The 21,848-nt window shown below is 38.0% G+C and overlaps 2 protein-coding genes across 3 annotated transcripts in view; one reads left to right on the top strand and one right to left on the bottom strand.

Annotated features, from left to right (window-relative positions):
- Positions 1–269: 269 nt before the first annotated feature.
- Positions 270–11,909, bottom strand: LOC102235624 (cullin-3-like). Its single transcript, XM_023334860.1, has 16 exons — positions 11,607–11,909; positions 8,585–8,782; positions 8,356–8,469; positions 5,186–5,346; positions 4,961–5,075; positions 4,651–4,879; positions 4,397–4,542; positions 4,103–4,279; positions 3,847–4,017; positions 3,054–3,161; positions 2,729–2,853; positions 2,541–2,637; positions 2,289–2,423; positions 1,425–1,611; positions 936–1,081; positions 270–593 (listed from the first exon to the last, which is right to left on the bottom strand). The coding sequence occupies exons 1-16, from the start codon at positions 11,664–11,666 to the stop codon at positions 462–464; spliced, it is 2,301 nt and encodes a 766-aa protein (XP_023190628.1). The 5' UTR covers positions 11,667–11,909; the 3' UTR covers positions 270–461.
- Positions 11,910–16,822: 4,913 nt separating this feature from the next.
- The window catches only part of LOC102232174 (muscleblind-like protein 1), a 45,981-nt gene continuing 40,955 nt past the window's right edge, over positions 16,823–21,848 (top strand). Inside the window, exons 1-4 of one of the 2 annotated variants that reach the window (XM_023334861.1) lie at positions 16,823–16,872; positions 16,986–17,074; positions 17,302–17,411; positions 18,896–19,054. The gene's annotated coding sequence lies outside the window, so the exon portion shown is untranslated. Of the gene's footprint in view, positions 16,873–16,985; positions 17,075–17,301; positions 17,412–18,895; positions 19,055–19,838; positions 19,928–21,848 lie in introns of those variants that run through there. The other variant, XM_023334863.1, reaches the window with a different exon arrangement.

The following is a 21,848-nucleotide window of genomic DNA, read 5'->3' as shown; positions in this document are numbered from 1 at the left end:
CATAACAAAGAATCCTAATTTTTATTTTGTACCAATCCACTTCTGCTGTTTTAATAATTTTATTAGCTTTATACAGTACTGAAACACAAAAAAAAATAATAATAATGTGGTGCATTCACATTTTCCCAAGGGATTCTTTGCAAGTTATGAACTCTACCAGGGTAAAACAGTGAAAATCTTGAAGCTGGATCCATCCATGTAAAAACTCACTGGGAATAGGAAGACCAAGCCCGATTTCAAAAGTCATCTAGAACATCTGATGGATTTTCTTTTTTTGTCTATTCCAAGTTTTTACGTCCCATGTTCAAGGGCTTATTGTGTTTTTTTTTTTTTTGTTTTTGTTTTTTTGCACGAGTTGATGAATCAGGGTTCCAGTCGATGTCTGTAAAAGAAACTTACAGTCCATACGCAACAACAGTCCACAGAAAACATTCCAATCTTTACTCCCCAGCATTCATCTCCTACGCCACGTAGGTGTACACTTTGCGATCCTCTGGCGTCCGTGCCAAGTATTCTCTTTCTATCAGTCCTTCGATGCGCTTTTTGATTACCACAGGACTGGGAAGAAACCGTGCTCGGAGCTGCTGGGTCACCTGAAGACGCAAAGAGGCAAAAATGTTTGGCTTAAGATTAAAGACTGCTCATTAAAATTGTGTTTTTAATGACATTGTGGAGATACTGAATAGCAAAAGTCATTGATAAAATAGAAGCAGGAGTTTTATTAGATTAGCCAGGCTAATCTCTGACTGTTTTGAGCTACAGTAAGACGAGGACTCCTCTCTCTTTGTCCTCATAATGTACTGATGAAGGTCAAATAATGAGTGCTCTACCTTCAAACAACCCTACTTCACAAGAATTATTATATAGCATTACAAATGGAACAATACTGGTGGCTTTCAAGTCAAAAGGGGGAAAAAAATCTGTGTGGCCCTCACCTCTGCTACCAGAACATTGTGCTGCATCTTCTTCCTCGACTTCATGATGCGGACGATGGCTGCCTCGATCTCATGCTTCCTGTCATCATCGACTTTCTGTCGTGTCTCCTTTCTTTCAGGATCCGATTCTCCTTGTTTAGCAGCAACTAGTAAGGTAGGTGCAAGGTAGATAGAAGATTAACAGAAGAAAGTGGGGAAAAAAAGGTAACTCAAAAAGAAATGAAGAATGCCAACCCCATTTATAATTTGTTGAATAGATCTTGTGTAAAAAATCAATTAACTTTTGGAGTATTTATGTTACTAAAAAAACTGAAGATGTTTATATTCCGAACTAAAAGGGTAAGGAAGGCTATAAAAGTAGATTACAGGGGGGAAACAAAATGGCATAAATAAGGTAATTGTGCAAATTGTCTGAGTAAGGAGCCAGTTTACAAAAAAAGGAAAAAAAAAAACTGATGAAAGGTTTAGCCATGCAGCCATTTAACCCACCTGTCTGGATTTTGACTCTGTGCAGCTTGGAGGTAAACTGATCATTGACTGTAAACACATGGCCATTTTCGATCTCTTTTGACTTTGGCTCTTTTGTTAGAACTCTTTGTGTAGGTTTTCCACAGGCTAAAGACTGCAACGCCCGCACCAGCTCTCTCTCTGGGATGTCTGTCTCCTGCTGGATGTCCTACAGAGGAGGACAAAGGTGACGATTAATAATTAAGAAAAAGCGTGTGGACTGAAGCTTTGCCCTATTCAGCAACACATACATTTCTACAAGATTGTAAACACTCATTCATATCAAAATTGTTAATATTTAACAGATCCAAACATAGAAATAGGCTTTTGTATATGTAGCAGGAAGTTAATCAATCATTAAAGTTAAAGACTTGAAAGCAGGGAGAGAGGCAGATTTTGGAAACCTTTACAAAGGCAAATTGTGAAGGATAACCAGGTGAGTTACTGTATTACCAGATTACTGCAACTCTTTTGAAATGTTCATATACAAGCAGTGATCAGGACACAAAAGTAGACACAGAAAGAAAAAACAGTGATTCAGTGAAACGGCACTAAAAATATTTTCATGCTCACACTAGTAAATGCTGGCCTCTGTTGGATAAAATTGAAGAGCAACTATTGTTCACATTCATAATAAGGTCAAACTTTCTTTGACAGAAAGTGAAAGAAAACAATGGACTGTAATTTATTGTGTAAAGCACAAAGATAAGCCAGGCAGCACATCTTGACTCCGACTCGTGCCTGTAAAATGAAGATCTTCTCTATCTGAGAAGGGGGTCATAATGTTATGACCACCTGTTTTAATTAGTGTCTAAAAACAGGAAAGAGGGAGCACAGCACTCTCACCTCAAAAGTGCACTTTTCCCTGTTGTTGAAGAGCATGAGGATGGTCATCTGGAAGGTGGAGACCTGTAAGATGTGCTTTCGGGTGTTAGAACCTGTTACCTGTGCTCCACCGACACCAACCTCTGAACCATCCTCCTGCAGAGGAAATAGGAAAAGATGACAATTGAAATAAAAACATGAATTTAAATCCAGTATCCATGACTCTACCCTTAAAATTGTTTAGCATTTAAATAGCTGGACCAAAGCTGGTACCTTTTTGATAGTTCCATAAAAGGTTGCATTTAGGTCTGCTCCACCCATGTGATGTTGTAGTGTGAGCTGCCTTCCACTGTGCTTAGCAAGGTAAAACCTGTTAGATACAAACAGGCAACATTCTCATTAGATGCTATGCAAATGAACATTTAGAAGTAATATCTTTCTCACCTTGCTGAATATCTTACCTTCTGAAGACTTCATATGCATCTCTAGGAGCAGGAGGGATGGTGCACTTGGGTGTTGCAGACTGTGTAGGCCAGTAACCCGTGGTAAGGACCCTCACTGTTAGGTCTACACCACTTAAAGAAGCCTGAAATTGATGCATAAAACTTCTCAAATTCCGTAACAATGATCTTTAGATGTATTTATTTTATCTAGGATTCATGTTTTAATGTTTTTATGTAATAAAATGAGAACCACATAGCCTGGTGACCGTGCAAGAATTGCCCACATTGGTTTTGAATGAAAACACATACTTTAAATGTGGGCATTGTGTTTTTAATATCTTACCGATATGCTCTGAATGTATTGCCTGAACTCATCCATAGTAGTGTTTGAGATACTCATGTCTCTGAACATTCCTTCCAGTTTAGAGGTGAACTGACAGCCACATTCTGTCTGCAAGGGAGAGACGGGGAGAACATTGAGCTACAACAGCAAACAAACATGTAGAGTAAATAGAATAAAAAAGGTGGAGGTGGATTTGATATAGAGCATCAACATGATCCTAAAAGATAAAGATACAAATGCACATTAGCATATTAGAAATGATCAAAAAGTTCATTTTGATGAATCAGTTCAAAAAGGTTTAAAACATACGCAGTAATCATAAAACAGAGCAATACGTTTTAAGAGTCCTTTGTTTTAATTCCAATGATTATGGCTTAGAGCTAATAAAGAACATTCTGTTTCTCTGGTTATCAAAATATTCCCAGTCATTAAAAATATGAATTTTTAACACAGAAATGTCATGTTGGATAACTGATGGATAATATTGGCTTATTAAATACAAAAACATAACGATGGCTAATTCAACTCAATGCTAACTCAACCACAAATATGACAAATATTTATTACCAGCTTACGTTTAGGAAAACCTTCCTCTTGAGTGTGTTTGTCATTTTTAATATATGAGCATCATTAATGAGAATTTCTTTGAGCTGTTAGCCATCGTCATCAAAATTACAAAATAAAAACAATGAAATACCTGAAATGCATCACCTAGAGTTTATATTTCTGAATGGAATTACTAAAATAAATCAGGTTTACTGAATAGGCCCTGTACACCTCACAAATCATTCACCTTCAGCTTAGAGATCATGTTCTTCTCGGAATCATCCGAGACACTCTTGTTGCTGAGAAGCCGACGGCCCAGATGCTGCTTGTAGTATCTTTCGAAAACGTCCTTCTCCTGCATAAACCTGAACAACACCATGGCCTTGTCGAGAATAGACTCCACCTCCTGTTCTGTCAGCTGATTAAAATATAGATCAAACAAAATGTAAATACTGGCATACCTCAGAAAAACCCCCCAGTGTTTTTATTATAAAGTCACATACCCCTTTTACTCCCTTCTTGAGCTTATCGTCTATGAACAGTGACAGGTACTCTGGTGAACGCGAGTTGAGGTTAAGAAAATACTCAAAGTCTCCAGCGATAGTTTGCTTAAAGAGTCTGTCATTATTGAAAGACTCGAGGAGGAAATGATCAAATCGTGTTTTCAAGTCTAGCAGACCCTGTGGAGATAGCGATAAACACAAAATGACATCTCTAATACAGCATGTACCTCTTATAATGTTGAGGTGAAGTCTTTAAATTCTAAGTAGTTTTGTGACAGAGTTCTGTCAGTGTACCTGAATGTAATCAACAGGGTTCTTGCCCTCTCCCTCTTCTGACACCAGAGCTTTGCCCTGTTCCCTCAGGTACGAGCTCATACACTCGCACATTGTTTTCAGGCCATTTGGTACTCGACTGAATAGTTTGTACATGCAAGCCAGATCTGAGAGTGAAACATGAAGCAAAAAATATAAATAATAATAATAATAATAATAAGACAAAGGATATCGAGAATTCAATCAAAACAAAACCTGTTATTAAACATATTTACCTTCCGTCTTTCCATTCTTGAGCATATGCACCAAGCCAGAATTCTCCATCTCCACAATAGTTTTCATATGTTTTGAAATAAGCTCCCTTTCCACTACCTTAACGATTGGCTCTTCAGTTGACTTGTCTAAGCAGTGCATAACTCGCTCAATCTCTTCATTGATCCTAGCCTCGACCTTCTTTATGTAGACGCTGGCACTGTTTTCTGCCAGGAACTTTTGGCTCTCCATCTGAAAAGATTAAAAATTAATGGGGCTGTTTTACTGCAGATACGGCAAACGAGTGCACAAAGGCATCAAGAGCAATCTCACCTGGAAGAATTCAGCTGACATGTCTAAGAAGGGGCATTCGAAGTCCTCCTCGTATACAGATCTACCGTCCAGGCCGAGAATCATCAGCATCTGGCAGGCGTTTCTGATGGCGCCCCTGCAGTTGATGGCGGAAAGGAAACAAACAAAAACCTTGAGTTGCATCAGACTTTCTGATTCATTCAAGATATCTGGCTATGTGTCCGGTGAAGGAGCACAGGAGCTTACCTGTCTACAACTTCCCCCTTTCTTTCCCGCGCAATCATGTCCAGCAACGTCTGTCGTAGGTGGTCCCGAATGCAGCCGTAGCGTACCACCTGGTCCCTGAATATGATTAGGCCGAGGTTGTATACATTCTCCACGTTGTTTTGCTGAACATAAACCCTATCCTAAAAGAGAGTTAGAAAAAAAGAGACACAATGACTTTGCTCAATTTTAATGTTACGCTTTAGCTTGTATTATAGCACATATTTCCCACTGTATTCTTTTAAAAATAAATTATTGGAGTGCAGTGAAAGCTAGCGTTGTCATCTCAGAATATGACAATTGATAAAAGAAAACAGAGTCCTTGTCAGTCAGTAGCTCATAGATTCCAGTATATCAGGCTATATTCATCTACTGCCTTTTTTTCTTCTAACTTTGAGGCAGGGTTAATAAGGTCCAAACAGACCACATGACCTTTAATGTTTAGTCCCAAAACATTCAGCTCATTTATTTTGCTTCTGGGAAGTCTGATTATTTTATTATGCAAGCTTCAGAGTTGTTTTCTTCCCCTTAATCTAATATGTGAGGTATCTCAGAGAATGGGTAGGATTTTGTAGTGATGTATTTTTTTTAATGCTCTTATATATTAGTTAACACTTTGTGGGTGTATGCGAGATGCAAGAAAGTTCTGGTGTTTTAGTCAGCTGCAGCACTTACTTTTTCATAATCTTTGCACAAAAACAAACAAAACAAATGCAAAGAAAATTTGGTTAATAAATTCTATGTGGATATGACCTAAAATACAAACATACTGCTGCGCTTACATGAATGAATGTGTAACATTTTCTGTAGTTCAGGGTTTATTTTATCAGATGTATATATGAATGTTCCAAATCTTCAATAGCTTAAAGGAGCAATTAATTATTATTATTTCCTTGGATTTACCTTTGAGAGACTGTTAAGTAAATAGTGCTATGATCTCTAATCTTGAAACCTATTATGTTTCAGAATTGGCTAGACTCCAGTTACAGTTTGCCATATTGTGATGTGTAATGAAGAGACCAGAGGAACTCTCTGCCAGTACAACTGAAATGAGTCATTATCATTTTCCTGTTTAAATTTCTGATGAGCGGATGTCTTTTTGGTTTTGAAGAAACTGAAAATTGCAGCAGGGAAAAATGTTGGAGGAACTTTATTAAGCATTAAGCATACCTAATGCATTGTGTTCTTTGTTGTCATCTAGTTGGAAATTTACTTTACTTCCTTGACTGCCAACTTTAAGTGTTAATCACTTGTTAAAATGAAACAACAGCATGATACAAACTGTCACATGCAGCTTCACTGCAACTGCCAACAATGTTTTAGCCAGTACAATTAGGTCAACATTAGACTCAAAATGGATTCCTCAACAGTATTTCTGATAAATGCTTTGTTTGGTCTAGAGAATAACAGAACATTATTCATTCTTCTATAACTTTTTTCTTCTGGACAAAGAATATTTTTCCAGTAGATTTTCCCTTCAAAGAAACCAAAAGCAAGTTAACAGTTTAAACTATCAATTTGAATTGACCTGCACCATGTATCAAATCGCAATCATCGTAATAGCCACGTGAACAACATTGCAAACACAAGAGACTGCTTCAATGCAATATTTGGTAGAAAACTATATTTCATGTGTCATGCATCTACTGTCTGCACATTGATTTTTTTATTAGAATCGACTATAAATGTCTATATCCGATGTATATTTCTTAGTATATGACACAGTTATACCACCATGAGGACAGTGTTTATAGGTGAAGTGGAAAAAATGGGACTAATCATAACCAACTGGTTTTTGAAACTTTTACCAAGGTTTAAGTGATGCTTGTGACATTCATGGGAATCTGCTTTTAATCAGATTCTTGGCACTATAGAAATTCCACATGATCTTAGGTCATAAACTGCAGATTACAATCATATCACTAATATTTAAGCTCCATTTCGATTTCATGTGAAAATTAGGCTATTTTGTAATCTGAGAAGGAAAATCATTTATACATAATATTTAAGTTCAGGTTTTAGTAAGACATACATTTGGTGATTTAGTAAATACAACAAAGACAAACAAGTAGTTTCAATCTCTCTTTTGACATCAACAGAGAAATAAATGCAAAAGTGAGTTGATTTTACAAAACAGACCAAAGACCCATGGTCTAAATCAGGGGTCCCCAAAGTCGGTCCTCAAGGGCCGGCATCCTGCCTGTTTTAGTTCTCTGTGGGAGCAACAACCTTTTCAGCATGTCAGTGTTCTTCTTAGGCCTCTAACGAGCCATCATTTGATCCAGGTGCGTTAAACCAGGCAGAGAACTAAAACATGAAGGATGCCGGCCCTCGAGGCCTGAGTTTGGGGACCCCTGGCTAAATAAAGAAAGTAAACATTTACTCAGATAAATGAACTTCTAATATGGGAAAAATGTCTTATCTGCCAATGGAACAAGTACATTGCCATCAATAATAAGGAATTATTTACTTAAAACAAGTCTCTATATCTTATTGAAAAGTTACTTACGTGGGTTTTGTCTTATTTCAAGTATATTAATATATTTGCCCAAGAAACTTGATCAAAAATACATGGTAAGATTTTGTGTTTTTACATTGCAACATGGGCTTAGTTGTCAGGCTACAGACAATAAATACTAAACTTTATGATTTTAATGAGTGTTTTATTTTTCACTGATAATCTCTTACATAGAAGTTTTTTAAGGATACCAAAGACTGATCACAACGAGTCTGGTCTTAAACAATCCTCTAAATAAGTTGATTAAGGTGTACCGTTTCTTTGAAGATGATGTAATCTTTTATAGACTTGATTTATGTTTATCTTAAGGCAGGTTTGGAATTATGAGCACAAAATTATCTTTGATATCAAGTTAAACAACAGTCGGCCCACTGCCAGTCAAAAACCAGAAAAGCGTGAAGCAAAATGACCCCAGCAGAGCACTGTGATCTCCATACTGACTGGGCTATTGTTTTAGCCTACACTTGTGCTAATCTCAAGGGATCAATCACTCGAGCACAACCACACACACACATTTTGTTCTCGCTGTTGGCAAAGGTAATGTAAATGGTTCTGCCAGTTTTCCGATTAAACGAACATGCAAACAAAGCTTCATTGTTTTAGTCCACAAATAATTTAAGAACAGAGTTCCTACCATGTACATTAGGATGTCTCTGATCATAACCATGGCAGTTTGATGGTCATTCCAAGCCTGGTTCAGTGTTTGCAGAAAGTTATTGTTTAAGGAGTTTAGAACATCTTCCCGTACCTAAAAATAACACAAACAACCAAATCAAGTCACGTCAAGCCAATTTATCTACAGTGGGACCAGTACAGATTACATTTTTATGATGACTTTGTTGAAGAGAAGAGTAGTATCTTACTTTGTTGATGAGGTGCTCTGTGACCACTTCCCTTAGGCCTGTATAGAGCTTCTCTCCATGCTTGTGGAGCACCATGGTGTAGGCATTCCTGTAAAGCTCCTCAAAGCTCAGCCCGCTGTTGTTCTTCCTCTGAATCTCCTGAATGGCATTTTTCAGAAGGTCCCAGATGTTATTTACGTATTTCTCATCCATCGTCATCTGTGGGACACAAAAAAAAAAAAGAAAAGTTGTGGTTTGGAAACAAGTATCTCGGGATCTTGCTCACGAATGGGGGAAGGAGGGAGCGGGAGGTCGACAGGCGGATTGGCGCAGCGTCTGCCGTCAAGCGGGCGCTGTACTGGTCCGTTGTGGTGAAGAGAGAGCTGAACCAAAAAGCGAAGCTCTCGATTTACCGGTTGATCTACGTTCCCACCCTCATCTATGGTCATGAGCTTTGGGTCATGACCGAAAGAACGAGATCGCGGATACAAGCGGCTGAAATGGGTTTTCCCCTTAGAGATAGGGTGAGAAGCTCAGTAATCCGGGAGGGACTCAGAGTAGAGCCGCTGCTCCTTCACATCGAGAGGAGCCAGTTGAGGTGGCTCGGGCATCTGGTCAGGATGCCTCCTGGACGCCTCCCTGGTGAGGTGTTCCGGGCACGTCCCACCGGGAGGAGGCCCTGGGGAAGACCCAGGACAAGCTGGAGGGACTATGTCTCTCGGCTGGCCTGGGAACGCCTCGGGATTCCCCTGGAAGAGCTAGAAGAAGTGGCCGGGGAGAGGGAAGTCTGGGCCTCCCTTCTGAAGCTGCTACCCCTGCGACCCGACCCCGGATAAGCGGAAGAAGATGGATGGATGGATGGATGGATGGATGGATGGATGGATGGATGGATGGATGGATGGGAAACATCAACTGATCTATATCGGTAAATCGTACGAGCTTAGCAATATGAGAGTTTATTCTTTCAATACAATTTCAAAAGATTAAACAATTTTCAAATATGTTGAGTATGAGTACACTTCAACTGTAACTGTTGTCTCCTGTTTTTCGTCTCCTTTTTTCATCTATTTAAAGGTGCGTTTCTGTGCAAAGCAAGAAATCCTTTCATGTTAGAAGCATATCAACTATTGTTGCAGTACTTTCCCCATTTCAGCTTGGAAAGCTTGGACCAATGATTACAGGTTTATGCCAGCAACAAATGAGTCAACAGCAGAAAAATGTATTTGTGCAAAAAATAAATGAATAAATTCTAAGAAAATAGTGCCACATGCAAGGTTGATCACTATTTAATCACTGTTATTGACTAAATAAATTGGGAAGGCTGTGTACATTTGAACAAAACCAACACAACTATTGGGTTAAAGCAATATAAACAATATGGGACATACAGGAGATCCAGGCAGTGGAGTGCACAAAAAAAATTTGAAACAAGTATTTCCATGAGTAATGCTGACGTCATCTCTCATAGCATAGTTTTAACTCAGTGATGCTGTTTTGTCCCTAATGTCATTAAATGAGTCATCTTGGAGTGAACAAAAGACTTAAACTGATTTTTGCAAGGGACACATTGGTCACTTCATGAAGAAAGAGTCACAACATTTCTACTTAAAATCAAAGGCTTAATGACTGTTGTGGTTCAGCTTGTCATGCACAAATCTTTGTGGGGGCCCCAATATAAAAAATATAAGTATGCCCCATTGATTTAAACTTAGCTATAACACCTTATTCTTCATGTTACACTACAAAGCAAAGCCTATAATGTAGATCAAAACTGATATCTTATGCTGAGTTGTTTTGTTTCGTAATGACAAAAATTCATACAAACAAACTGATTTGGTACGTAGAGACTAGCTTAATTAACCCGCCTGGTGCAGCAGTAGAACAGACCCCACTATTGCTTCAGTGTCGGAAGCAATAGTCCTCAACACCATCCTGGGTTCGACTCCTGACCTCAGGAGCTTGTCTTCCCCCTTTTTCCTTTTGCCCATTCCCTGTCTGATTATTGTCAAGGCCACTGGCACTACAAAAAAACCTTTACAACACTTAAACAACAACAACAACAACAAAAAGGATACAGGAAATAACTTACACCTTGATTTTTAAGGAATAATAAAATAAAGTTTCTGTAAACTGTTTTTCTCCTTGTTTGTAGGGAGACTACTTAAAAGAGTTCTGTTCTATCTAAAAGAGTACTATTATATCCTCAAAAATGAGGCATAACTTTTGGTTGAAATTAGGTCACAGACAATAAACAAACACGTATTCTAATCACTGAAAAGGGTGGATCACTCAGAGATTACTTGTTGAACATGTTGAAATATCGAGAAACAATTTATGTGATTTTACATCCCAACTTTTTATTTATTTTAAAGGTTTCAATGGAAATTGGAGGACATAAACGACCCGAGAAACACAACCTTTCAAACGACATCCCGGTGTCAACTTTTAGGCTCCTTACAGGGACCATGCATCATTGAAAATTTGTTTTAATTCTCGTTCAGATTAAATCGTTTATTTTGACATACACTCGTTTTTATCTCCGCAGTCCTAATTTTTACCTCCACCTCAGAACTTAGGTTAGACATGCATATTCATGTTACATTCTCAATAAAGAGCCACTAGGTTTCAAATTAATTCACTCACATGAGCAAAATCCTTATGCACACAGTCCTAGCAGCGTGAGCGGTTATTATAACGTAATGATACTGGTTGACAGACTGACAGAAACTTGGCAAACGTCATGCCAGCTAACAGGCCTGCTACTAACGAGCTTATATTTGAAGTTTCCTCACACATGCTAGCATTAGCTCGTGACAAATAAACGGTAATATTTTCAAACCGATAACGAAAATAATCGGCCTGAACCAAAAATAATTAAAAGCCTCTGTGCCTCAGACGATTTGTTCAGGCAGTTGTAGTTTCCCCCTGACAATGACGTCTATTTTTTCGTTTGAGATGCTAGTTAGCTGACAGCTACAAACACAGGGATCTTTCATTTCCAACGCCCTAGTTTTAAAATCAGTGTCCGTCTAATAATACTCACAGGAAAGGCTCGTATCCTCATCTTGGTGTCCTTCTTGGTGCCGCCTTTGAGGTTGGACATGATTACTTAGAGCGACTTTCGTTACTAAGTTGACTTAAAGACTACATGAAAGGCAGCTGCTAGTCTGCTTTCTGCACCCGGACAGAAAAAAGGACGCTTAATGGCCTCCCTTAAGGAAATGCGGCCAGTATCTGCGTTCGTTACACTGTTGTCAGTCGCTTTCCTCAGAATGTTTCGGCTAATGTTTTAGCTTGTATGCAGTGATGGCGGCCGAAGTGAATAGTCTTCTCCACTGCGCAATCCGAAAATCTCGCGAGAGTTGTGGAGTCACAACAACGACAGGTGCGTGCCACAGGTTGACTTTAATAGTTTGAACGACTCCCGCGCCCGCTTGGTTTTTGAGGTTTATCGTTGTAAGTATTAAACGTTTTCCTGGTTTACAGTGAAAACTCAATATATTCAGAAGTAGCATGACCAGAAAAATGCTCCATTTTGTCGTTGGAACATAATGTTTTATGCTGCTGGATGTAAACCATTATTTTTATTTGGCTATAAGCTACAAGTAGCTAATTAACATCAAGATTTTTTTTAGTCTTTATAAAATGATTCACATCTATCAAGATGAATCAGACCAAATTAACCAAGTACATGTTATCTGTCATTATTTAATTGATAGATAATACTTTCAGACCAACAGTTATCCAAAACTCTTGGAAACAATAAAAATATAATCACATTTTTTAGCCTATCTGCCATTGTTTTTCAGTTCCTCTGCTGCACTCTAGTGTCCAGTAGTTCCAGCCTCATGTCTGTGTTTTTATCTAACAAGCAGAACATCACTTTTTCACAGATCTGCTTGGCTGAAATCTTCTGCTCACTGCCAGCTGATACTGCTGCCTTTCATTTTACCCATATGTGGAGGTGACCCTGTGAGAGACCAATGAATAATAAAATTAAAACATGCTGTATATCTAAAGCTTTTAGTAACGTGATGTTAGCAAATGTGTTTGCTAACCTTTCAATGTTAGCAAACATATTTGTATAAAAAGACAATTTAAACTCTAGTTGCTAGGTAAATTACACAACTAGCCAAATAGGGATCTTTTGTCATGACGAAAAGACGTCTATATATGACATTTAGTGGTACAGTTTATGCCACAGTGATATCTTCACCATTTTGAACTTATGTTGTGACTATAAACAGAACTCTTGCTCACCCATTCGAGTGCCAAAGAATCATAATATCAAGTTGCTTGCTTATTTGTGTTGTGTTGAACAGCACCTAACACACTACAGGTTCCTCCCATTCCACGGAGTAGTGTGTAAAATGTTTGTCGGCTGATAGCAGCCCTTTCTGCAAATCATAGATAAACTCCACATGCTGCTGTTGACATTCAGACAGCCTACAGAACAGATAAGCATTGTGGCTGAAGAAATAAAAACCCAGCTAAGTTTGCTTAACATAGTCAGAAATCAAATGCAAGAGATTTTTTTTCAGCACAAAGAGCAATACTCAACACATAAAAAATGTGTTTGTAAAAAAATAGTGTATTTATTTTTCATCCCATGTCATATCTTAGATCTCCAGCAGGTGGTGTGTGGTGTACTGAGAGGTTAATACAATTATATCTAATGCAGTCAAGCTTCTCTGCAAGTGCAAGCACATGACACGTTTTCCATCAGCAGGGTAAGCCCAAAAGATAAAAGTATAAAGTTGCACATCTGAAAGCAGAGACACATTGATTTTTCCTCTTTTTTTCAGGTGATTAGAGAGGCAGAATTTAAGACGTTGCTTCTGATTTCAGCTTCTTTCCTTGCTGCTACCTGCTTTGCAAACATGACACCAACAGGTCAGGACAAATGCATCAGTCTTCAGAATCCTGCGCTCATCATTTTAGCCGATATGCTGTTGACCTGGTGCCAGCACTGCAAAACAGGACAAGTAATTTAATTTGCCATCACCGCCAACCTTGAAGAGAGGAATGTAGGCTAGCAGAATCCCAATTGGGAGGTATGTAAGAAAATTTGCTAGCAACTGAGAAAGTGGTTAGGTGGATCTGCATGTTGTGTCACATCCAGGTGTCTCACCTTTAAAGATGTAGATTTGCCCTTTAGGTTTACGAGAATAAATTGGAAAATAAAATCCATTCCTAAAGTATTGTTACCCCTTGAACCTTTTCTTAATTTTTTTAACTACAACCTGCATCGTGCCATATATAATTTTATGGAATAGACCAAAACAAGGTTGTGCATTAGTGAGAAAGCTGCATAGGTTGTAATATGTTTAATAGAAGTCAAAATCTGAAAGGAGGACATACATTTGTATTCCGCCGTTTATCAATGGTTCTTTCCAAATTTTTTGCTGAGTATGTGGTGCTTAGTCTTTGTTATTGAGCTCTGACAAACTTCTGAAACCTCTGCCAACACACTGTTTTCATAGTAATTTTAAATTACATGCAGGTATCCTTGCTTTGCTTATTAGGTGAGTTGTAAAGCCAATTAGCTTTCTTGTTTTCAGAGTATCAGAGTAAACGAGCAAAAATTAATTTAAAAAATCATTTTCTTTCCATTTTAAAATCGCGCACTACTCTGTATTGTTCTACAACGTCAAAGGAAATTGAAAACACATCAAAGTTTTTTTGGATTTGACAATTGATGAAAAATGTTTAGTTGAATCACTATTTCTGCAAGACACTGTAACATCCATCCACCCATTTTTAATACCCGCAGGCTATAAAAACGCTGCTGGTGCCTTTCTCCAGAAGTCATTGGGGGTCATAAAACAATACCGGTAAAGTTTGAAAAATAATGCACAAAGCTCTTACCCTTCTGCAAAAATTTTCTTCTGCGTGTGCTAAAACACTTACACATACCGTATTATAAGCATGCACAATTAAGTGTGACTGGGCCTTGAAAGAACCAGTTCCCTGTATAAGAGCTGCCAAAAAAAAAATAGACATTGCTACTTTTTTTTTTTTTTTTACTAATGACACGTATGTTCATCAGTCTCAGGAAGTGTGTGACCACATATTTTAACTGTTTGTTTCAAAAGGCTTTGTGGCAATTTGAAAATAACTTATCTAAAAAAGAGGCTTTAACATTGTGCAACTGTGTCACCATTTTGCCACACAGACTCTAAGTGATGATGTGGAACGAGGAGGTCTGATAAACCGTCTGACCTCTAAATAAACACAAATGTTTTGGTATTTTGCAACACATTAGCAACATTCCCAGTCCTAGCCATCATCACCCGTAGTGAGCAAATGGAACAATGCCCTCTTACAGCCATGTGAGGTGAAATGACTTGATTATAATTGGAGTTATGACTTGTTACCATACTGAGTTCATATCTTAAATTATCCTAATGGGTCACAGTTTAGTATTGGTCATAAAATCTAAATATAATGCTCAAGAGACTAAGTTGTTTAACAGCACTGCGGTTAGTGCTGCACTTGGCCTGAAAGTACAGCGCATACAGACGAGAGGTTCTGCTATTGTGCTATTTTTGTAGTTTTTTGGTAAATAGTTCAATAATTTAGTTTAAGCTGTGTGAATTGATCTTGTAGCAAGCCAGTGTTTCAAAGAGAAGGGGTTTATTTTACCAACTGTTTGCACAGTCTGTAATGATACAGCTCATAACCAGAGTTCCATTTAACAACCTCCACAGCGACACTATAATCATAGGCTACATTTGTTTATCTTTTCCTCTTTTTTTCCATCACTCCACTCTTGCCATTCTTTGCATTCATGCCTATCTTTCTTTCTCCTCTCCCTCTCTCTGCCTCCCTACTGCCCTCTTCCTCTTGTGTTTATCTTAATTTCAGCTAGACCAATCCCGTGCTGTGCAGGACCCGCTACTGGAGAAAGTGTTTGTTGACTTTATGGCACAGACTTGCACAGCTCTGTAGGGGAGCAGACTGTTATTTATGGCTCAAGGCCTCATGTGATTGGCTGAGGAGGGATATAATTATGTGGGGAAATTTTAAGAATCACAATGGCTTCCACGTTGAAATGACTGGTTGCTAGGTTACTAAGTGAGGAAGATGTTTTTAAGTGATTTTCAAATACTGTTTTAGTTACTTACTATCAGCCCATTTCAACAAAACGTCTTAGTGTCGAATAACCTCATTAGCAGTTTATGGCATTGTGAGATTGTTCTTCATGCGTTCTCATTTTATTTTAAAGTGTGACTTTAAGCACTAAAAATGACCGATGCTAAGAAGCTAGCAGAGACATTTTTTTAGAAACTAATTTGGTCCCATAGAGTCGAACAGTGCTGTCAGGTCACAGCAGGAAGGTTCTTGATTCAGCTGAGGAATTTTGTACCCATTCCTTGGCTCATGGTGTAGGATTTCTTTTCAAAATATACAGTATTTTTCATTATGTGTATCAGCCAGTCAGGTGTAACTCTTAAAGATGAATTAATGGAAAAGCACAACATAATCATGTAAAAAAAATCTAAATTCCAATCTGAACAGTGATGCAAGTAGATGACTTGTGTGTAGAAGTATGCATATCTTCCTGTCTAACAACAGTCTCTGGATTTTGAATTTGCTTCTGCTTCCATATTATGCATGTTGGTTGTACAGGGACCTCTGACAGACTAATGGGATTCATTTGAAACACTCTTCTGCTTTGGGTGTTTTATACAAATGAAGCAAAATTACAAACATGCATTTTTCAGCCTGCTACGCATTGTGAGGTACTTCACCACACCAGTGAGGCTAATCCTGTTTTGTATTCCATACCATGACTCATGTGATCACTGTCTTCAATAATACATGTGTGGCCATATCACGAGAAAAAAAAACCTCCACAATCTGAGGGGAATTGAGGCTCAAAGAGTAATCCTCATCTAATCCTTTTATTTTGAATACATAGAATGCCACAGTTAATGGAGTGATGTGTCTATTATTTTCATAACTGCACTGACTAGCAGTAATGCCTTGCCCTTTTTGTACTACCATGTGTTGTCAGACATACATCAACAAACAGATTGTGCTCATCTGTTGTTTGTTTCTAAAGGAAATGCTTGGTGTGTCAGAGTCATTAACTATGATTCCTCCTTTCCTACGCATTGGCAGTGCAGACGTCTATAATAAGTAGATAATTGAAACATTTTAAGCGCAAATAAAAGTACTAGGTTTTGCATCAGTGGGTTATATGAGGTGGAGTTACAGCTCTACTTTCACCCTCTCTACATCTCTTTGTCACAGGAACTTCAGCCAGATGACTTCTATGCCTGCAGCGTCTAGTTACAGTGAAGGTTGGTGTTATTAAAGATTATATGACAGTGTCAGGGCTAAGTGGAGGGTGGAAGCATAGACTCTTAGATAGGTTGCCTCTTCTCACCTAATTACCGGTGTGATTTTATTACAGGTTGCTCTGATTCTGGCTTGGGACCCATTTGCAAATCTGCCTACATATCTGGTGACAGTTGGGGAAAGATAAGGCACTCGTAAATTAAGGTGAAATAAACTTGTTGAATTTTACTTGGTTTCAATTTGCTTCAGTTTATAACTTTTAGATAAAGGCAGTTGTAGAAATTGCACATTCTCAAACAATTGTATCTCTTCACATTAAGATAAGAATGTAGTGGTACCTCTTGTGGACCAAAGTTTCCAAATAGGTTTTAAAAGGGAAGGGTCTCTCTCTCTGTCTCTCTCTCTCTCTCTCTCTCTGTCTTTGATGGCAGCTTGCAATGCTGGGGAGGCTAAATTAGGCCCAATTTTACTGACTTCCAACCCTGAAGTCACAGCAGCCTTTCAGAGAGTGGGCGAGACTGCTGCTGCCAGGGGCTCTGCGGTAAGTTAAAGGAATATATGTTTAAAACTAAGAAAGGTTTTGTAATTTACAGTTGATTTGTCATTGTGTATATAGTTCAAACTACAAACATTAAATACATAGTACTGTTATCAAAGAAGCAAATCTTTTTATATATTTTACCATGTTGACCTTTTAGGTTTAAAATTTTTATTTTTTAATTGGAAGCTGATCTAATTAAATGTTCATATTTCAAAAGTCAAGAAGTGTTTTTGTAGTTTTTTGCTTCATGAAAACTTTAATTATTAGTTACAATTTGCACATTGTTATTGTAAAATAAAATTATTTTATCAAGCAATACCTTTTTCTTTCAAATTAAAGTATTATGTACCGTCTTACAATTAATTTATTTATTTTAAAATATACTGTAGTAAAAGAAAAATAAATCGGACAGTCCTTTTCCTGTTTTAGGTTAGTTAGCATTACCAAAAGTATTTATATTTACTGAAGGAATAATAGGAGCTAAGTCTTTATATATTTTAGAGATTTTTTTTCATTTTAGAAATATATCTGTAGAATTGATTAATTACTTTTTTAATATTATTTGTGTCAAACATTTTTTGTATCCCTCCACAAGCTTCTCAGCACAGTTTTCTGGAGTTTTGGCCCATTCCTTCACTCAGAACTGGTGTAACTGAGTCAGCTTTATTGTTCCCTAGCTCCTTCCCTATTCCATGAGACTAAGCTCTGGGCTTTGAGATGACTATTCAAAAAAATTTACTTTGTCATCTTTAAGCCACTTCGCAACTAACTAATTCAGTGCTGTGCTTTGTCTCATTGTCTGTTTGGAAGATCAATTTGTGCCCAAGCTGTAACTTCCTGGCTAATGTTTTAAAATGTAGCTTCAATCTTTCCACATAATGCTTTTTTATGATGCCATATATTTTGTGCAGGGCACAAGTCCTTCCTGTACTATCACACCCTCTCAAAATGATGCAAACACCCCTAAAATTAATAGATGATGTCCTCAGGCCTGCCAGCTTTCACCTTTTCCTCCAAATAATCTCCTGATAGCCATTATTACCAAACACTTAAATTTTTGTGTTAGCAGACCACTGAAAATGTCTCCAATGGTTTTAATACTTAGAATGATTGAAAAATGATCTTGGAAGGCTACTAGGAATTGTATAAATGGTTATACTAGACTTGTTGAAAGTCCAAAATTCCACTCCCGTTCAATTCCAGTTCTGTTTGTTTTAAGACAGCAGATTCAATTTACTTTTTATTTGTTTGACATTTAGAATAGATATTAGGCAGTACTTTTGTGTATCATTTTTGCAAAGAAGCAGCCCAGTTTATTTAAAGACGGCTTAATGTAAAAGTAATTATTTTTCTTTTGTTCCTTATCTAGAAGAGTATTTTGCTGATGAACTGCTAGCTTCCCACCTCCTACTCTCTCACTTATTTTTCCCACTTTGCTGTGCTGTCCTGTGTGATTGACCGTGTCTCTTTCTCTGCGCTGGCAGTTGGAGACAGGTGCTGAGTGCTGCTGAGTGTTGCTGCGTGTGTGGGCCCCAGAGGCCTGGTTCAACATTCCAGTGAAGGTTTGATAGACATAGTCCTTCTGGGAGGAAAAGGAGTGGAGGAAATGCAGCACTGGTCTACGCAGACGAAGAACCGAAGGGGTAAGTGAAGCCCAGTAGAGTGCGTGTGTGTATGTGGATGTTTGTGTGTGTGACTCAGCGACACCCTACAAGCCCTCCGTGTCCTAATGTATCATTTAGCTTTACAGCTTATCTCTCAAGCTGCAAACTGACCTAATGTCACATACTCTTCCTCTTTTAATGTGCTCTTAGAAACATTTCTAAGCATGCATAGACAGACTTCTTTTTATTAGTCACAGACCTCAAAATAAATGAGTGTAGCTGTAAAAATGTACTCTTAAATTATTAAAAATATTAACTTTTTTGTTGACACGGTGATGAAGTTGTTTGTGAAATCCACTGGTATAAGTTAATGCAGCATAAATGTGTTGAAGAAAAGGACATAACTCATAACCTGGCGACTATAGAAGTCGCATGATTGTACTTTGCACACTTTAATCGAAAGCTGTACTTGCTTGTAGCAGGTGCTTCTGTTAGATCTTCAGAGTACGCATGTTAAATGCGAAGAGTGCATGCACAGTTGTGCAAATGGAGGGAAAGAGGAAGTTATAAAAAAAAGGGGATCCTGAGAGAGGCGGGCAAAAATAACAAGGTGACCATATTTGGCATGAGTTCATAATGCAAGCAGAAGATGCAAATGAGATAAAGGAGCTGTTGTCATGGAGACTTGATGTTCCGCAGTGATGGCTTGCAGTAAACCTGACCACATTTGCGGTATGGCCGTTGCCAAGCAGACGGTACTATTATGAGAATGTGAGAGAGTTAGAGTGAGAGAAGTAGAGGAAGGAAGGAATGAAGATGTCAGTTCGTCCCACAATGCACTGCACCAGCATGACCTGCATTGAAGCGACTTGGTCTGTCCCAGTGGCACGTCAGCGATAGACAGACACGCAGGTAAAACTTCTGTCTATAAATCTATCTCAAGGATTTATATCTGAATACTGACTCGGTGTGCAACTATTTCTAAGAGTATTTATTGTTTTGTTTGTTGTTGTGCTATAGTTACTTTCTACAAGACTTACAATACGAATCTAACGTCAACTAATTTAGCTATTTCTCAAATTCTTTCCACCACTGTAAGTAGAATTTGTGTGTAAGGAGCGTATAATGGTTATATATTTTATCTGCTGACTGCATTCAAACAGAAAATGAGATAAAGTTCCAATGAAATCCTACGCAAAGGTGTTTCCATTTAGTTTTATTTTATCTCCAAGATAAGCTCAAAGCTCAAACAGTGTCTACTCTTAAATACTTTGGTGTTAGATGGGGACAAAGCAGACTGCTATTTCCTTAGTTGGTATTTCAGATCTGACAGTTTGAACTGCACCTGCATTTTGACACCACTGTGTCAAAATGGAAAAAAAAAAACTTTAGAGAAAACCACAAAGTATGCAACAGGCACATGCTACCGCAATTCTACAAGAAGAAGCGCATTTGTTTAACTTTTAACCTGTTATAAACAAAGAGAGAGCACTTTTGCTTTGGTCTCTGGGAAATATATTTTGCTGTCATTTTGCAGCCTGTAAACGGAACCGTTTTAAATTCAACCCTAAGCTGTTTTCATTTGATTCTAAATCATTGTGCTCTTCCAGTTGTTGTGATGGTCTGTAATGTGATTGTAATGTGTACTTGGAGACCTTATGATGGATGAGCCTTCAGAGTTTGGCTCACAGAAGCTCTGGGATGTCTCCTCGGGCCAGTGAGAGTTCACATCTGCCAACCAAAGTCATTTACAGAGGACTGACAAATAGCTCAGCCGTGAGATGATATGAAAGCACATAAGATGGAAAGTTGTGTTCATTATGGATGAGGTAAAATATGAGAGGACATGTGGAGGTAAAACTTGATGTGAGGACTTTTTTATTTGACCGAGACAAATGAGTCACGCATGAAAACCTGTTGCTGCCAAGATTAAATTATGACTTCAATGGACCATCAAAATTTGTAAAGCTTCTTTATGAAATTTGCTCAAGAATCCTCTCTTAGTTTTACTTTTTGATAACTATAAGCCTGAAATGATATTTTTAAAAGATAAAAATCCTAAATCAAATATTTGGACTCAGCAAAGCAGAGACAATTTCACCTTGGAGCTGACGTTGGTGGAGTTAATTTTCGCGATTTGCTAAATCTAACAACATTTATGTGTTTAGGGGCTGAGTAGTTGGCTATTTCACTTTTCTTGCTGGCGGAATTCCCCTTTTAGTTTACCACTTACTCACTTCTTCCTGTTTTCGGTTGGTTATCATCGCTTGTGTGTGAACAGTTTTCTCAGACTCATTGTGTTTATTCATGCTGCTCTCACTGAACTCCACAGAGAGGAGCAGTTACAACACCCTTCTGTCTATAAGACAAGACATATGGAAAAAAGATTAAACCATTTGGTTAATGTCATTTGGAGAAATATGTAGAAATTAGCAAAGTTCAGACATTTTTTGTAGATTTGACTCAAACTTTTGCAGAACGAAACCTGAAAATGTTGCGCGTCCGACTAAATGTGCAAATGTTTCGTGAATGCAAAATGTGTTTCAGTTGTCAGATCTATGTTTAGATCGGTAGGGAAATAAAACTGTGTATAAAGCAGACATTGAGGCTGCATGGCTTTTTAAGACAAAGCTTTTTTCCATGTTTGGGTTTAAGCTATTGTGATATGAGCTACCAATGGCAGTATGATGCATAGTTCATAAATATATGAATAAGATAGCTAGGTGGATGAGTGAATGAAAGATGCAGAGGGCAGAACAGAGAGAGGCAGTAGCACACTGTCCGCTGCAGCAGAAAAGGGGAAATTCCACGTCAGTGTTTGAGTTTCACAGGG

Source organism: Xiphophorus maculatus, chromosome 6 (assembly GCF_002775205.1).
Source record: "Xiphophorus maculatus strain JP 163 A chromosome 6, X_maculatus-5.0-male, whole genome shotgun sequence".
Lineage (NCBI taxonomy): Eukaryota > Metazoa > Chordata > Actinopteri > Cyprinodontiformes > Poeciliidae > Xiphophorus > Xiphophorus maculatus.
The sequence above is the reverse complement of the archived record's forward strand: the minus strand, read 5'-3'. Positions and strand labels throughout refer to the sequence as shown.